At 46.6% G+C, this 19,200-nt stretch overlaps 1 protein-coding gene across 1 annotated transcript in view; it reads right to left on the minus strand.

Moving 5' to 3' along the window:
• Window positions 1–6,246: 6,246 nt before the first annotated feature.
• Window positions 6,247–19,200, minus strand: part of LOC135378164 (uncharacterized) — a 115,841-nt gene continuing 102,887 nt past the window's right edge. The window contains exons 29-33 of the mRNA XM_064611082.1: window positions 16,417–16,564; window positions 15,952–16,357; window positions 14,859–15,312; window positions 6,609–6,753; window positions 6,247–6,523 (exon numbers count right to left, since the gene is read on the minus strand). Coding sequence (XP_064467152.1) covers window positions 6,313–6,523; window positions 6,609–6,753; window positions 14,859–15,312; window positions 15,952–16,357; window positions 16,417–16,564 — 1,364 coding nt within the window. The 3' untranslated portion in view covers window positions 6,247–6,312. The remainder of the gene's footprint in view (window positions 6,524–6,608; window positions 6,754–14,858; window positions 15,313–15,951; window positions 16,358–16,416; window positions 16,565–19,200) is intronic.

Below are 19,200 nucleotides of genomic sequence, written 5' to 3' on the forward strand. Positions count from 1 at the left end.
GCTATATCCGAATGCATGCAGAAGCGCTCTACTTGAAGTTATTCTTTTTCTTCCTTGGTACCCAGCTTGTCGTCTTTGTCTCTCTCTTTTTTAATACGGTCAAATTACCCACGTCACCAGGAACTGCCACGAACTCCAATTTATGTTTTAATAGCAATAAATAACAAGACCGAATCACAGAATTTCATTGATACTGACGCCACAAGAATCCGGCTGGTGTCTCGCGTTTTCAAGCACTGGGGCAGTTTTGGTGGAGCATTGAGCTTATACGTTTGTTTCATGATAACTGTGATCCTGGTCCTGTAATACTTGTGTGTACTAGGCTTCTATTACTATTAACCAGTGTTGGGTAGTAAGTAAGTTACAAGTCACTTCTAAATGTAACAAGTTACCGCTTTTGGTTAAAGCAACTGTAAAACGTAACTGTAACTAAGTCTACGCAGATATAGCAATGATTTTGACGCGTCAGTTCCATTGTGTTGTTTTCTCGAAACTTCGAATACCCTGCCATTTTTCCCAACCAGAAATTCCACGAATTTTCTGAACTCATGAGCCGCCCCGCATGGTGCGTATTTGACGCACAGCGCAAAATCTCGTACGTCGCCGGTGCTCGTAGCGCATGATTCAGTCAATCAGAGCAGATTTGATATTTCACGCAGTACTCAGTTCAGAGGCGTCCATAGCAACCAATGGGAGTGCAGAAAGACATTTCTGCCGTCGATCTACAGTCCTATAGAAAAAAAGAGGAAGCGACCTACATCTTTTTTTAGCTTTAACGAAGAAGCTGCAGAAGACACAGGAAAACAAGAAAGTAATTTGTCAGGTGGAGAAGAAACCCCTTTTATGGGATATGCAGCGTTCTAACAACAAAAATGTACATTTCAATGCCATGCTGTGGGAAGAGGTAGCGGCAGCGGTGGATTCTTCTGGTACCGTGCACTCACACGAAAGATTCGCAAGATGCGAAAAACGTCATAGCTTTCTGCTGTCACGTGAGCGCGAGTGCTCAACGTCAACACCACCTAGATAGAGAAAGCCTGCTTACTCGTCTACGTGACGTAACAACTACGAGTCAGGCAATTAGGAACGTGCTTTCAGCGGTCGTAACCATGAAGACGAGCCATCGTTGGCATTCATGAGCAGCGACTGTTGTCTGCCAGTAAACGACCCCGTACTAATGGGAAAAGGAAACAAAACCGTGACATGGTCCCATATTTTTCGGAAGACTGATTGAAGCGTATTGCGCTTTTAATGTAGAGGTTCAAATTTGGGAAGTTAGCTGCAATCATTTGCGAATTTCGCAGAACGGCGAATCGCGGTAGCAGACGAATTCTGACTTTATATGTCCACGTAGCGAAGGAGGGAGAGGAGGGAACAACCAGGCTTTTTGCATCTAGGTGGCGTTGTCAACGTCGTGTACTCATGTACGCTGTTAACCGTGGGCAATATCCTGCGATACAGCCCCACGATATTCCGTAGTAGACGGCAGGAAAAAGACGCTGAAGGTGGCATCTGCTCAGTGTGCAGTACGCCACTTCCGATATTCTGCACCGTGTGAATGCTCATCATAACAAGGGACGGAACTTGGGCTCTATGAGCAGTGTTTTTCTTTTTTTCTTCCACTAGAATCTTCCGTGCGGATGTCGCTCTTGTGAATACACGGAAGTGGTGGATGCGCATACTCCAAACCCGTTGTGTACGCAGCTGCGGGATCTGCGCCTCATGCGGATTGGGACGCGTATTTCGGCACGATGCGTGCCGTGCAGCAGTGCCTGCGTGCATGCGTGCCGTGCCGTGCAGTCCTCACTGATGCGTTTTGACGCACAGGCATCCGTTCCGTTGGCACGCATCCTCAGTGCTCAACGCAGCGCAATGCGTTGACATGTTCTCACTGCCACGGACCTACGTCCGTCGGTTGACGGCAGATGACACATGTGGTCGACCAAGCGCACCAAGGTGGGTTCAATGCATGCCCATACAGCACAGACGGAGGCACTACGATTGAACATCGTATTTTAAAAGCGTTTTGTTTGTGGTGTCTCGATATGAGATACGAAAACGGTGACGCTCAGCGATGCTTTCGCTGGATTTCTTGTCACCCAGTATTCCTCGGCGACGCTACTCTTGCAGCAGAAATTGAAGGAGACAAGAACACACCTGTTCTCACGCCGCACTGCCTTTTTATAATCTATAGCCTCGTCTTGTTACCTCCATTTCGCTGCATTTATTGCACTGCAATGCCAGCAGGGCAGCACAACATACACAAAACCACACAACGTTGCTCCGTTGGTCGCCATTGCTGTTTACCTACCAAGTGCAAACTGCGCAAGCGTCAGGTTCGCCGCTCTGATTGGTCTCCTTGCTGCGTCGAACGCACTGCTGTGCGGAAAAGTTGAGCCGACGCGAACTCTTCTACGTCCGTGCGTGGGAGCTCTCCGTTAGCTCGTTGTCATGGTAACTGACGGATACCGGCCAACGGAACGGATGCCTGTGCGTCAAAACGCATTAGTGAAGACAAACCTTTTTGCGCAGCGCGTTCGTCGCTGAAACACGCACCATGCGGGTTTGCCTTTAAGGGGTAAGGCTGATATAGTAAAAATAAAACGTTGAAAAATAAATCTTTTGGAACATCGACTTCCAAAATAAACTTTTAAAACTAAATCGTGTAAGTACCAACGTGGTCGAAATAAACTCTGCAAAATAAACTGCTCGAAATCGACGCGTCGAAATAATTTTTCTCAATCTCTTGTCCAACTTGTCCAACCTCTCAAATTTGTGGACAGCCGAAGCTTTCTACGTCCACGTCGGCAAATAGTACGCTTTTCACTCTTGGAATAACCATTCATCTGCGAACGATAACTCCGCTCTACTGGAAGTAGGTTTTGTGCGCATTATCCGTGACTATACGTACTTCGGATGACATCGTTCTCTCCCCTGATCCGCTGAAAACGGGAGGCGTACGCCATTTTTGTGCCATTATGCAGTTCATAATTTCCACAAAAACTAAGTACGCCCCCCGTTTTCATCAAATCAAGGGAGGGAACGTTGTCATTCGGGATGATGGCTGGCCCGTGAGGCTGTTTCTAGAGAGTGGTTTCCCTGTAACTGCTATTAGCATTACCATGCTACATTGTTCAACTACTCTATTCATTGTGTTGTAGCGAATTCCGAGAGAGCGTAATAAAATCACCTTCGATCAGCAAGGCTGTCTCCTGTCTTCCTTTTTAGCGCAGCTAAAGTGTGCTATTGTTCTGGAGTAGACTAGATTACTAGACTTCTTCAATGCAGCTAAAAGACGGATATCCGCTCTTGCAGCGACGTCACAGCAACACAAGGACGGCAACATATGTTTCTTGCCTGGGTACATATGAGTCCGACTTTACCGCTCCCCAACCGTTTCCAAGTCACTCATGCCGCGTTTCGCGTATCATTGCTGTCTGCATGGAGTACTGTGATGTTGCACCACTTTACACGCTTCGTCAATTATGGCAATCCGTCATTGCATAGCGCTGATCTACCGTGTATAGTATTAAATAAACTTTGCTTCGCTATGGACATTCTCATCGACAGCGATTCCCTCTTGACTATTAGGTAGCAATGGCATCTGGACTGCGCATGACACTTCTAATTTGGGGCCTAGTACATTCCTCTAGCATAGTTAGTATCCCTGAGGAAGACTCAACCTTAGAGGAGCATGGAATGCACTTCGAAGATATATTCTTATACCGTGTGATATGAACATGCTACCTTCAGGAACCGACACGCAAATTATTGCCTTCAGCAAGCGCGAATTTCCCGAGATAATTAGTTTACAAGATTGCCCGAATCAGCGGCGACCTCGCCCATGCTGCTGCGACGTCTGGTGACATCAAGTCCGTCAGCCCTTTTGAGTGACTGCCGAGAATAGTCTGCTATAGCGAGAACGATCAGTCGAGACGGGCGGCACAAAATGCAAAAAGAAAGAGGAAAGAAAGCGTCACTGACTGAAAGAAAGAAGGTGACTGATTGACTTGACGCGCCGACGGGCAGCCAGTATTTCCGAGAAGAGCTCCTGCGCGCCACCGTCATATTCTCTTTTTTTGTGTGTGTGTGTGTGTGTGTGCGCGCGCTTTTTGGGGCTTCTGGTCCTAATTTATGCTTCTTGCGCGCGCGCGTGTGCGTGTGTGTGTGGTTTCATGCTCTGAGATGGCCCATGCTCGGCTTCGGTGTGTTCTGCACGCGCACGACGATCGCAGGTTAACTGCAGCATCTGTTCCGCAAAGATTTAAAAACCCGTCTAGTGGACGGCTTTTAAAAAGTATGCGTAAGGGGACGAGTGAATATCGGCGCGGCGGAAGCGGATATAACCGCGTCAGCTGAGATGAAACAAAGACAGCGCATGCGCAGAGAACTGCCGTCGTCACACGAGTTAGTCGGGCCGTCAGTCTGCTTTCTCAGTTTTTGTAAATGACGAGAGATGTTTCTTCCCCAGTTATGGACATAGAGTTCGGGGGTTTCCGTCGCGAGAAAACTGAGCGACGGCACAGTGGTCGGACCTTTGCCCACCTAAGGGTGCATCGAACTCTCGACACACGGCACACTACATTTAACGTCCCTCGCGGCCCCAGTGATGGACAGAACTCACGTTTTATCACTTGGAGTAGGACACCTGTAGCGTAGTCTCCATTTTGAACGATTCCACCACCCAGGCAGCACACAAACTTGGTCCATTATTGTCGGGACACTGGAACTACCGGTCCTATAAGGTATCCTATTGTTCCAGTAATTGTTGCAGCAGGGGAATATGGGTCGACGATTGCCAGCAACCGGTGAATATTGACTTGTTGGAAATGTGGTCGCCAAACAGCCAGCAAACAGGCGATGTTGGCTGAAGATGGGTAATGTGATCTACATGTAGCCGAGAACCAAACAATATTGTCTGTAAGTGGGCGATGTATCTATATATGGCAGTCGGCAAAAGAATATTGCTTGAACACTGGCAACATAGCTTGCATATAGCCGCCTGCCAAACAATATTCCATAAAAGTGGGAAATGTGGTCTACATATTGCCGGCGGCCAAACAATAATTGGATGGAAATGAGAAATATATTGTGTACCTGTAGCCGTCGGCAATACAATATTTTATGGAAACGGGCAATATGGGCAATATAGACGCCGGCCAAACAATATTTCATGAAAGTCGGTTCATGTGGGTCCCAAAGTGGGCATATATTGGATAGATCGGATGTCACTATTCGCCCGAGTTTGCAACTGCAAACTGCTCCAAGAGTGCTCGAGTATCGGCACGCCTACTTTCGGCTCAGATATGGCTACTGTATTTCCCAAACTGTACCAACTGGGCCAATCCTGGCATACAATTTACTCCACGATAGGCAAGCTTGAGCGACGGGCAAGACACGCAAACACCACAGCACGAAGGCTCGTAGCTTTTGAGCCTTCGTGTTGTGTTGTTTACGTGTCTTGCCCGTCGCTCAGGCACCATGGAGTTTCTCCACCAGCTAGCCTGCATCTAGGTTATTCTATACATACAATCTGTCCCATAGTTGTCCAGCGTGGGATTAGTTTACATTGTTGTGCAGCAGGATGCAAATACTGGTCCGACTGGCCAAATGTTGGCAACACTGGCCCAATTTTACTAATGAAATCCTGCCCTAGAACGGCAAAATATCGACATCCCCTCATTCAGACCCCATATTGCCACTGCAGTTCCTGCAAAGGTGTAAAACATCTCTGGGTAAGTAATGGGTTGTGATGATGTGATGTGAGGTGACATATCCAATACGAAACTGAATACCATGTACGAATGAATACCATAAGCATTCGTGGGGCATTTTGCGAGGGCTAAAACGCAATCATCACGCCGTTACGGGCCCGCTTCGCTCCCTCGTCCTTCCCTCGCATTGGGCTTTTTTACGTTCTGTGTCTGTTCTAATGCGGTGCCGAACAAAAACCACTGAACCTTGGCCTGAATAACAAGCCTGTTGAGATACCCAGTGTGAGCCCCTAGGCGTCTTGTTTTTTAGTTTTTCTTTTCAGCACGAACGTAATTCAGATCATAAGCCTATCAGTAACGCAGGAAACACTAAAAAAGTAAAAAGATATGGAATGCGATAACTGCTGTGGCAAACCGGTACTTGGATGTGGTCGTGCCATTACTATACCTTGATTGGGCCTGTGCAGACTTCCCATTTGTCCAACATGGGATACACCGAGATAACCAATATTTGTCCAGCAGGGGACAGACATTCGGGTGCTGCCTGGGCAGGTACTACACAGTTTTATTTATATGCCTAACAATGCGGCGACTTTATTTACTTGACAGTTTTGAAAACGGTAAGCACTACAATGACGAGCATCAGACTCAATGAGGCGGGTGAGGCTGCAGACGAGATGCTGACGCAGAAGCCGAGCTCATACTTCAGTCGCTGCTCTTCCAAGATTCGCTGCAGAGTCGGCAGGTGGTCGTGACAGCCAGTTGCTTGCATGGCAAATACTAAACACGAGTTGTAGCTCCGCAGATCACTGCGAACAGAACAACAGGTATTTGTCCTGACGTCACTCAAGCATTGTAATATAATTTAGGCAATGTAAACCATGCAGCGCAAACCTGCATAATGTCGCTGCGAACTTCGTTCTTGTTTCGACGGAGCCGTTCTTCAGGGTCAAATCTGGCGGCCACAGTGTCACGAGTTTCATCAAGGTGACGTTACATTTCTGCACTTCGCTCTCAAGGTCTCTGATGCTGCACGGAGCTGCATGATTGAACGAGAAGCTATACAGCATGTCTAACACAACGCAACACCGAGCGACACCATCTATTCACATCTAATGAGCATTTACAGAACCTGAAAGCAGACTATCCACTGTACTGAATATTGAGGGCCTTTCGCTCCCGATGCGAATGTTGAGAAGCAGTCAGAAAGCATACTTTTCCAAAAAGTAATTTGTGTAGTACCTCTATGTACTACCAAAAAGAGCTCGCGCCCTTCAGACTTGCGATGCCAGTACACTTGTGAACGGCGTTCTGAGGATGAAGATATTTGGGTGCGTGGAGAGTGCGACAGTCGCGAAGTAGAGCGGAGGACGAAGTGCCTGATCCAATAAAACATTTACTCTTGGCGAACTTGCTTGGTCAAAATCTGGGAAAACGCCGAGCGCATGGAAATTGGTCATGTGACAGTTGCCACCCGAACATGAGCGCCATGAATCTACCGGTTTTAGTTGCTCGGGTTACGCTAAGGCGCTACGGGCACCATGGTCTCACATCTTCGTGTTGCGTGCTCTGCTAAGCCACGTGAACTTCGAGCTGGGCAACCCGCTGTCCGGTCGTGCGATACCGGGCGAAAAAAGTGGTATCTGGCAAATTCCAGGGGCTTGGAAAGCGTCACTCGAACATCCAAGATTGCTGCGCTTTGATCAAACAAACATGACATGCTCGGGATCTGGCAAAAAAAAAATGCAACGAAATAACCACCCACCACCAAGCTTTCGTGAATGAGCATGCACTCGTTTAGACTAATTACTATACTCGTCGATTCACATAGTGTCACTGCAGAAAGAAGCACTGAGGGTCATCTACTGTGGTATACAGGGTGTCTCAGTCAAATCCCCGGGTTAAATAATACGCGAACGGGTGCACCACTCGAATAACTTTCCTTTTTACAAGTATCTGTCCGATACCATTGTTGCGAAGTGTAGAGGGTCACCAGTTGTAAGGTAGAGAATTTGGAGTCACAGAAGACAATGAAAGATGAAAGTCACTGAAAAGGTTAGCCAGCTGTAGGACTCGAACCCACATCTTCTGGACTACCGGTAATCCAAATTACGGTAATCCAGAAGATGTGGGTTCGAGTCTTACAGCTGGCTAACCTTTTCAGTGACTTTCATCTTTCATCGTTAATTTCTTAGGCAACTTGAGGCCTTGGATGTGATTGTCCCTTCTATGTTGTTCCAGCCTCAGAACATCAGAACTTCTTTATATTATGAGCCGTGTTTATTTTAGCGCCCGCTTCCTTCGGAACACCAGTTCAGACTGCCCCCCTCGGGACGCGTAAACCGTGTGTCAGGTTACACCGCGCATGTCAGGCGACCACGCATGCCAGGCGACCCCGCGAGTTCGAAGAAATTTACAGCGTCGCGGGTTCACGTGATGGGTCTGGCACGGCGTGTGTCTGTGAAGATGTGGGGTCCGCGAAGGAAGTCGGTTTTCGGGATATAACAGAGAGAGCCTGTCGGCTGCTACACCATCTACAAGCTGAATGAGTGGGAGGCGCTCATTATTTACATAAAAATTCAAATGAGTTTCGTGAGAAACAACTTCTAAAGCAGGGCGCCGTCGGCATTAAAATGGGTGCTACCCCTTTCGGGACTTTCAGTGGACACCTTTTCGATAAAACTCTGCCACCGAAGCGGGTCATTTGTTGCAGTAATTAATTGGTTTCGGTTTACATATTTTTGCCCCGGCTTGTCGCGATGAACCGCAAAGGAGGCTCTTCCAAGGTATATCTAAACTGGTAACGAAAACAAGCAAAATACCAAATCAGACCCATCGGCAAAGCTACCAGCATCAGGCACGAGGGATCCTGGGTGTTGGTAGTAGAGATGATCGTAAACGAAAAAAACTTTGTTCCCCACTCGTGCACATATACGAAATCATCTACCACCCGAGTACATTTCCGTGTCCTGCTCCCTTTGCGCACGTGCCACAGTGGGCGTGTTCATCCGTGATATCTGTATCCGTGCCGTGTGCCCGTGCGTTGTAATCGTCCGTCCGTCCGTTCGTACACTTTTTTGGGTTAAACAGGAAGCGACGTTCACATCTCGGAGCTGATGCAGACCAAGATTTACACGTGTGAACAGATGAATAGAATGCATCCCCTGTTGCTGGCCCCGCGAAAAATTTCGTCATGGGACGAGCGGCCATGATAGCGTGAGTGTTAGCAGGAGTCAGCTGTGCACCAACGATGTCATGTTTTGTTGCAATGTACCTATAATGGCCACTCATTGAATAAATGCAAACGTTTAATCACTACGTGTACGTATAGCTCTAGGTGAGAAATGGACCTTAAGTGAAACTTTCTTAATTTCTGTTTGGAGTTCTGGATAACTGTGTTTCGAATTGATATATTTAATTAAACCTTATATGATTTATTTTTCTGTGTTCTCGTCTGGTGTCGTTGCCTGGGTGAGGAAAAGGGAATACAACACAAACGAAGTGCGCGAATGTAAACGTGCCATGGCTACTTATTATGCACTACTTATTATTCATACTGATGACGTCATCACTGACGTCATTTATTTGCAATGGTAGTAGTCCGCGCAACGGATGGATGGCGCTGACCGTCTTTATCATAGCGTCATTCTGAAGACACAGGGGCCTATGGGAGTTGCGCTACCTGTTTAGATATACCTTGGCTCTTCCACTCTCTTATCCACCAATGAATTACGTGTTCCTGTGCTTACTTCACAACGGGGAGTGCTGAAGAAAAAGTAACAGCGTCATGCAGGCTTCGCCAGTCCCCCACACCGCGTATCTGACTGATATGCCCCCTTTCTCTGTTATGATCGCACGGACGAAACTCAGTTTATACCTCTTTACCTCTTATACCTGTTTTATACCTCTTTATACCGAAACTCAGTTTAGTACCTTGATATCACAGGCTTTCCACTAGCACAGGACTGGCCCAAACGTTTTCTTCAGATGAAAGATGGAAGTATGTGAAAAGGTTAGCCAGCTGTAGAGTTTCAGTGACCAACCTTTTCAGTGACTTCTATCTGTCATGATTAATTTCTTAGGCGCTTTGATGCTTTGTGTGTATTTGTCCTTTCTGTATGTGTTCCAGCCTCAGAACATCAGTTCTCTCACACTGCCCGTTGCGAAGTAAGCTCAAGAACACGGAATTCATTGGTGGATAAGGGGGTGGAAGAGCGTCCTTTTGCGCTTCATCGCGACCAGCCGCAACAAATATATGTAAACCGAAACCAATTAATTACTGCAACAAATGACCCGCTTGGGTGGCTATTTTTATGGAAAGGTGTCCACTCAAGGTCCCAAAAGGGGTAGCACCTATTTTAATGCCTACGGCGCCCTGATTTAGGAGTTACGTTTTTCACGAAACTAGTTCGAATTTTTATTTAAATAATGAGCGCCTCCCACTCATTCACACGGTTCGCAGCTTGTAGGTAGTAGCGGACAGATACTTGTAAAAGGAAAGTTATTTGACTGGTGCACCCGTTCGCGAATTATTTAGCCTGGGGATATAGCTGAGACACCCGGTATATACCACGCGCTTTCAATATTGTTCAAAGTCATAAAAAAAGTATGATGAGGCGTATACAAGTAGGGTTCTCAGTTAACTAATATGCGTTAGTTTCACCGTAACTCGTATTTACCAAGATTGTGCAAAGAATATATTCATCGCATCCGCTGACAATGACTGCACTTTCTGATCTGTTCGCTAAATTTCGCCAAACTCGAGTACTACTAGAGTAGTACTACTAGTACTACTCGAGAAATACTAGATGACAGTACAACATGCGGGGAGCCGTCAGTGCATGAAATGGATGGTAAGTTGAAGTCACCAAGCAGGAGCACAGGTGATGATGGGAAGCGCGTAACAATAATGTTTAAAGCGTCATTATTGACAAATGTACCAGTTGATGAAGGTGGACGGTAGCAAACTCCAACAATCATTTTTTTAGTATACATTTCAATGGTAACCCATATAATTTCTAGCGCAGATGGGATGTCAATAACAAAGGAAGGTATATGTTCGGATGCTGCTAAGAGTACACCTCCACTAATTCTTTGGCCTCTGTCGGCACGATACACAGAGAACACTTTTCCACAATTGAATTATTAATGATTTGAGAAAGTTGCAGAGAGCCAAGTTTCAGTTAAGACGACTATGTCTGCATCAACAGTATCCATTAACGAACACCAACTCGTCACGTTTCTTAATCGAACTTCTGATATTTGTGTACAGAAGGGAAATGGCATTATTATGAACTGTTAGGGTGCCCCTGGGCACCCTAATAATGGACACAAAAGAGCGTATGCCTCCCATTTTCAATAAAACAGGGGCGAGAACGATGTCATTCGGGATTGCGGTTGGCTGGGAGCGTGCTGTGTCGTGAAGTTCATTTTTAAGAGCGTACAGTTAGACACGTAATAGGTTTCTCTGTTGTTATCTCCAGGGTGTCGAACAGAAACGTTTTTCGTTCCGGTTCTATCATAAACGGTCCGGTACTGGTTCTGCTCCGGAGCAAAAAAATAACGGTTCATACCGGTTCCGCTTCTGGTGGGCATATTCATTCCCAGAAAAAAAAAATCAATGTTTCAAAATGTAAACCCGCCCTGTTGAAAAAACTTATATAACTTTCTATGTGTAAAGAAATGAGCAATATGTGTAAAGAAATGAGCTATATGTGAAAGGCAATGAGCAATATGAGAAAGGCAATGAGCAATATCAGCAGCGCTATGGGCAGTATGCCAACGTTATGAGCAGTATGAGCAATGTTATGATCCGCACGGCAAGGCCAACGACGCGCTATGTGCGCAGATATAAGCAATACGAGAAAAGCTATGAGCAGTATGAGCAACGTTATGCGCAGTATGAGCTGCATTTCGAGCATATGAGCAGTATGAGCAGTATGAGGAAGGCTGACCGTTTAGTTAACCAGTTATTCACCTACAAGTGCTGGCGCCACAGCGTCTGGTGGTGGCCTTTCAAGAGACGCTCGTCACAGACTCACAGTCGGCGGGGCCGTAACGGTCGCAGCTCCATTCCCCTTCGTCCGATTCTGTTACAATTTTAGGTGCATATTTCCCGTTCCGATCGTGTCCTACAACATTCTATTTGACTCCTGGATTCTCATCCAAGCCGTCGCGAGTGCCATCTCAGTGCTTGGACGCTTACTGCTTATTCTACCCTGCTTCTCGGAGTCGTCTGGAGGTATTTCGCTCCGCTCTGCGTGGGACTCATTTTCGTCGCCGTCTCCATGCTGTGACAGTGTCTTTGTGCCGTTTCAGTGATCACTGAAGGTGTTTTGTGTGTGTACCTTAGAATCAACCTACAGAAGCCGTGGCAGGTGTGTACGCATTAGAGGTAGGTTGCAGTCCCGTTTTTCCGTTATCGCTCTTTATGTCTGTCGGGTTAGCTGTCTGCAACTACCATATTCGTGCTTTTTTTTACTTTTTGTGGAAAGCGTTCGCTGATAGCCTTTGCATGTCTGTATAGAGTGTTTAAAATAAAGTCGTGCACCAGGGCATACCGAAATCGCACGTTAGCATGCAAAAAAAAAAAAAAAATGTGTATTTGGATGCCCCAAAGTGAAGCATGCCACAAACACTGTGTCAGTAACCCGTTGCTGCAGCGAACAAGTACATGCACTCAGTTTTGCAAGCACAACGCAAACATACTGTTTCAGAACAGCGTTCATTGGACATCACCAGCATTAAAGGAAGGTTACGTTCAATTTAAATCGGCAAAATGACCTCGTGCGTTATTCTGACTTACTAAATACAACTTAATGCTTTGAAGGTGCGATCTACGCGTTGGGATGAGAAACAGGCCCCAGTCATGTCCATTTCAGCATGAAACCATACGGCTGTATAAGTTGTGGGAACTGGAATACTTCTGGCGCAGAAATTTAGCGCAGTTCTAATTTTGTTCTTTCTTTTCAACAGATACTTTCGTCAAATATGCAGAAAAAGGTAAACTATCGACATCAAAGGTGCCTGTACAGAAACGGAAAAAGCTCATCAAAAAGCATTTGGCAAGCTTTCTGAGGGACCTACGTCGCGCCAGTACCTGAATAAACCGGTATTTTGTAATCACGTGTTGTCATTTTAGCTTAATCACGCCATGTTGCACGTTTGCTCAGACGGTTCATGTGCATTCATGTACATGAATACGCTGTATGAGAATGCTCATAGCTCATACGCTGTTTGAGAGGGTGCTCATATAGCTCATACATGCTCATATAGCTCATACATGCTCATAGGAGCTCATATGATTGCTTATACAATAAACACATATACGAGCCTCATGTGATTGCTCATACAGATGGCTGTATGGTTTTTTTTCGACAGGGCGTTTATCCCGCATACATGGTATTTAATATTAATAGGCAGCTGTGAAATTGGTAGCTCCTGATTCCCGTAGGTGACTGTCTGTTCAAATAGGCTTTCTCCTTTCTTGAAGCGCATGATACAGACGGACTTATTTGTCGTGATGTCATACGTAAAGTACTTTCTTGCTGGATTGGTGCGATCACGTCCCATCCGAATGCCTGTTGCTGCTTCCTCGCCAGCAAGCACTACCGCGCGAGTACGACGCAAATCGAGGAACACCTTCACTCACGAACGCGCTCGACGGCTCCGTTTTCTTTTATTCGTGTCCTGTCCACAAAAGAGGGGTCACTTCGCACGCACTTGCCTCGCGGATACGTAAATGTATTCAACTTCGCTGCTCTCAAACAAGGGACACGTTGCGCGACATTACCGATAGAGAAGCCGTTTCGCAGCCCCCTTGGGTCGCTGTTTAGTTGAGGAGAGTTTGGGCAGATGAAATTAAAACGAACACTACGGCACATTGGTAGAGAGTCACAACCGGTCACATGTACATCTAAGTATGTGCGCGAACGATAAAACGTTAGAAAGGGAGCCTAAGGGTCATAATATACCGACATACCTTGCACCTTAACCGTAACCCTCGTAAAGTATCCATGACATGACTTCAGAACAACTTCATTGGCCTACTCGTAGTCCAAACCGGCGAAGTTTTTGCTTGGACCGAAAACAGTTAAATTTTTCGGTTTCCCTCCTGAGCGAGAAAAATGTATACGGATTCGATTCCGTTCCGGTTCGCACCAAAATATCGTTTTTTTTTTTTCGGTTCCGGTTTTCGATTCGCTCCGACACCCTCGCTATCTCTATGCGGTGACGCAGCTCAGGCCTCCAAAGGCAACCAACCTGTTCCGTGTCAGTTTCCCTTGGTTTTCCATTTTTACTTATACACAACTACACGCTCTACGGGATATCTCCTCTTACGGAGTGTTGCGCTCTTAACCAGAGCCGTAGGGAGGCAAGTTTTGCGCCCTGGGCAGGGTAAATCTGAAGCTCCCCCCGTCCCCTCTCCCACTCTCGTCCGAAGCCCTGTAAACAAAGAAATGAAAACGCTTATTTGCACTACAGAGATCGTAAATTCAAATTGTCTTCGTTCCCGCTTTATCCTGTCCAACCAACCTGCCAGGGCCTGCTATTCGGCGCCCTATGGCGAGTGCGACCGGGGCGGCTGCCCCTCTCGCCCCCCTCTCCCTCGCTGAGGCTCTGCTCTTACCCACAGATCGGAGTGCTTCTCGCACTCTCCACTGCGGTTGAACCCACGTGCACCTTAATAATATGAATTAAAATTTTTAAGGCTGCAGACAGCCGGATCGGAAGACGGCTCGGAAAAAGAACATTCAGTGACACCCAGAGCTCTAGAGGCGGTTTGCACACGCAACGCTCTCTTTGCTTAAGAACCCGTTTATCAGATGCTCCGCAGCGAGATGGACAGACTGCACGGAGGAAGCTCTGCAGACCCGCTACTTTTAGGGGAGAGCAGGTTGTCGGGGCAGATAACATTTATCGAAATTACCCCAAAAGGCGTCAAAAAATCGGGAAACAAGTTCTGTTTCTAGATTAGTTCTTGACCTGGTGACTTACCATGCTTTTGTATCTGTTCCATGTTTGTTTTTCCGATTTCCTGTCCTGACTACCTCAGCATTTGTAGCGTTCGAATTATTTCTTAGCTTTCCTTTTTCTTTTCTCTTTTGTGCGTCGCGTTTTTGCTAGGTATGAGTAATGACTTGCCTTCAGTGACATTTGCAGCCGTTGTAACGTTGCCTGCGAGCAATCGTTCTACATTGAGTTCCGGCCTGTTTTTCATCTTCTGGAACATGGTCATGTCGTCTGCAAATACTGGCATGTCGTTTTCCTCTTCAATGTCGTTGTCGAAAAAGTACTCGTCGTCGTAGGCCATTTTTCGCCGCTTGGCCTTTTTAACGTGCTTCATGTCCCGTTCACCAGCGCCAATCGCTTCCACATTCCGCAGTTTCGACTCCCTGTGGCCAATGTCCTTGTTCCTAAGCCTCTTATGGTGTCGTCTACGATGGTGTCTGGGCTTTATATCACCGCCTGTGTCCGCATTTCTCGTGGGGTTGTCGGGTTCTAGGTCGGCGAATTCTTCATAATCCTCCAGCTCTCGCTGGTTGCGTCTTGTCATATCCTTGTACTCAGGCCTAAGGATGTCGTACGCAGCGTCGTCCTGTACAGCACAAAGGTATAGCAGAGCCTTTAGAGTTTTTGCAACGCGTAAATCGTGATTACCTGCAGTGGATGGGATACTCTCTTCGAACACGCTCCTAGCCGACAGTCGTCACGAGAGTCGCGTACTCCTTTTTGTGACTTTTGTGGCGCTTAAGCAATTATGTTAATTGCTATAAAAACCGTACGACCCGCCAGAGTCCAGAAAGATAACGGCATCGCTGTGTGCAATGGATTAGTTGAGTTACGTGGTGTGGTTCGGTATACATAAGCACTGGAACAACTCCAGAACTCCAGCAGATAACAGGCTGAATACCAAACACTGCGTGCAATGATGCCACTATCACTCCCGATTTATGGATGGGCGTACGCTCCTTCGTAACAATTAACATAACTGCAGCAGTGTCACAAAAAGGTGTACGTCCCCTGAGCACGATGAGGAGAATGAAGGTCGGGTAGGAGCGTGTTATGCGATGAAAAGTGTACAGACGCTGGATTGTACAGCCTTGTCTTCCAAAATGAAATGTATGGATTTAACAGTCTAGAATGTAGCATATGCGAGCGAGATAATGACAGTAAGCCAGTGCAATCAGGTACACCCACACAACCGAGTCACCACGAGCAAATGGATTGGCCGTACCTGAAACCGATCCGGCTCCGCCACTAGGCGTCCCCCAGGGACTGCAAAGTCCGGTCGTTGTCGCTTGGAAATAAGTTCATAGTCTTCATCTTCGTCATACATTGAACCCATTTGCCTGCCCATCTGGCTGTGCTGGCCCAAGTACCTGTTTAGGGCGTTCCTGCGCAAGTGTTCTTCTAGCTTTTTATTGTTCTTAGGCTTTGTCTTGCTGGGATGTCCCAGCTTCCTAGACTTGGATGGGATAGGTGAGTCGGCATCATGGTCAATAGGAACTTTGCACTCAATGTTGTAGCTGTCTTCCAGCACCGTTTTATACATCCTTAATTGAAGATGTACGTTAGGTTCGGCGTAACATTCGGAGTGTTCCATTGACCCTTCCAGACAGTTGTGAAGTCTTGAGACGTGACTGTAGAAGATAAACACAGTAGGTAAAGAGTTCAAGAGCACGAAATAAAGAGTTCTCACCCGCAAACAGTCATATTCCCACGGTCCTCCTTGGGTAGTGCTTCGATTATGTTTTGGAACTGCAGCGCGCAGGTGAGTGCTCGCTTGATTACGGTAGTCTGTCTGCATTTTGTCTTAGGAGGTGCCAAGGCCTGGCCAACGATAGCCGCTGGAAAATGACCAAGGATGGACCGAAGTTTCAGAATGAAAGATTCATGCCTTCTGACCTGCACTTTTTGCACATAGGCCTGCAGACTGGTAACTACCAGAAGTTTAATGGTTAAAAACAATATATACAGTACACAAGGTCAACAACCAATGGCAAAATAGTGTAGCTAATACAGCTTGGCCTTGTGTACTGTATATATTGTCCTTATCCATTAAACTGGGCTGCATTATTCAGATCCATTAGACTTGCAGACACGCAACAATACACGCAATACAGGGTGTTTCACCTTAAGGTGATAAAAATTCTAACTGGCGACGTACTCGCCAGAGAATTATGGTACTTTCTACAATTCCCTTCTGGAAACTTTTCCAAACAATTTTTAATTGAGGAAAATGCTTCATTCATTCATTTTCAATTGAGCTTTGAAAATTGCCAAGCGAACTTGATATATATATATATATATATCACCTTTTCCGATATGAAATGAATTGCAATATAGCATATGCTGAAAGGCACTCCCTAGGAGGTGTTACGTTCCTACACTGTAGCAGAAAAGTGTACGTGTAACACGATCTGCGCGAGTTTTCGTGGAAGACGTTTCGGCACCGGGACGGGCTGCAGATGGCCATCAGTTCCACGAAGGTGTCGCCTTTCCTTGTTTTGGGGGACCCGTCCGAGAGACATTCGCTCCAAGACACTGCCCCAGTTTCTCGCACCCAACAAAGGATTCGGGGAATGCTTTCTCATGCCGACCGAAGAGATAAAAGCGGAGACCAGAGTGACCGAGGCGTCTTTCTCTCAACCGATGATGAGCAGGCTGCACGGATCGCCGACAGTTTCTCTGTATCATCCAACTCTTGTACTTATGTAAATAGTTAACTTCATTTGCTTGTACCCTGAATTGGCTCATGGTCCTTTCATTGGTGTGTTGCCACGCTACCAGAGACGACACACGCAACAACTGGTTGACAGCGCTGGGATGACGAATCACATGGCTTGGAGCGGCAATCGGAGTGAGTGTTTGGTTTTTTTCTAAGGCACACCAAGTGTTAGGAATTGTGCTTTTGAAATTTGGTAGTCGGTCTATATACTGTAGAAAGTTTGTTTGTTAGTAGTGCTTCTCAGTAGTTAGGATAGACATAACCGCCACTCAGACCCAGTCACTATGGATCTTAAGAAGCTGTTGAAGGCAGACTTATTGCTACTGTGTGAGGAACTGGGGATTGACACCGAGAGCTTGCAGCGGAAGCCAAGCATCATTGCGGCTATTAAGGAATCAGGAGCCCATGATGATGAACTTACCGAGTGTTGGGAGCTTATTCAGGAACAAAAAAGGGAACAAGCCAAAAAGACAGAGGCTGAAATTCAGGAACGCCAAAAAGAGAGAGATCTTGAAAGCAAAAGACTAGAGCTACAGCGGGAAGTTGAACTAAAGAAACTAGAACTTGAGATGAGACGGTTGGAGAGAGGACCTGCGTCGGACGCAGGTTCCTGTGATCTCGATAGGGTGAAGATGTCTAAGCTTCTGCAGCCATATAAGATGGGGGAAGATATAGGACTCTTTCTGGTGAATTTCGAGAGGACCTGTGAAAAAGTGGGCATCGCAAGGAATTTGTGGCCATCACGTTTATTGACGGTACTCCCTTGCGAAGTTGCCGACGTCATTGCTCGCCTTAGTACGGAGGACGCCGACGACTATGAAAAAGTAAAAGCTAGTTTACTTAGGAAGTACCGGTTGTCCACGGAGGCTTTTAGGCAGCGTTTCCGTGAATCAGTGTTGAAGAAGGGACAAAGTTATTCCGAGTTCGCGTACGGATTAAAGGCGAATATGACTGAGTGGCTAAAGAGCGCTGAAGTTTTCGGGGATCACGATAAAGTGCTCGAGTGCTTTTGTTTGGAGCAATTTTATTTGGGGGTTCCCGATGACGTTTGCTACTGGATCCAAGACAGGATGGAGGTGCAAACAGTAGATAAAGCAGCCGAATTGGCCCAGGAATACGCCATGCGGAGAGAAGTACGTGGTTTCAAGGGTTTTCACCAGGAGAGCCGCGAATCGCTCGAGAGAGGTCCCGAAAAGCGGTCACGGTTCCGAAAAATGGGAATAAGTAAACCGAAGGAGTCGGTTCCCAAAGAAATAGCAGAGGAAATTGTGAAAGTGTCAGGCGATGTCTCTATGAATGGGAAGACAGAGCAAAAGGGCACAGAACGGGCGTTTGAGCGTCGCAGGCAATTAATTTGCCACCGGTGTAAAAAGCCAGGGCATATTGCAGCGCGATGTACAAACCCTACTGTCGCATTTTCGTATGTGACGGATGACGAAGAAAATTTAAGACTATTGAGCCCGTATATGTTCGAGTTAGAAGTGAACGGTAAACCATGTCGCGTTCTTAGAGATTGTGCCGCGACGATGGATATAGTGCATCCCTCTTATGTTAGACCGGAGCACTTGAACGGGAATGTGGCTTGGATAAGACAGGTTGTAGAAGAGGAAAGTGTATGCCTCCCCTTGGCAGATGTGGTAATCAAGGGTCCTTTTGGGGAAGTTCGCACAGAGGCAGCCGTGTCGAAGAACTTGTCGGTTAATTACCCCTACCTGTTTTCAAACCGTTCAGAAGAACTTCTGCGCGAAAGGGGTC

Source organism: Ornithodoros turicata, chromosome 1 (assembly GCF_037126465.1).
Source record: "Ornithodoros turicata isolate Travis chromosome 1, ASM3712646v1, whole genome shotgun sequence".
Taxonomy (NCBI): domain Eukaryota; kingdom Metazoa; phylum Arthropoda; class Arachnida; order Ixodida; family Argasidae; genus Ornithodoros; species Ornithodoros turicata.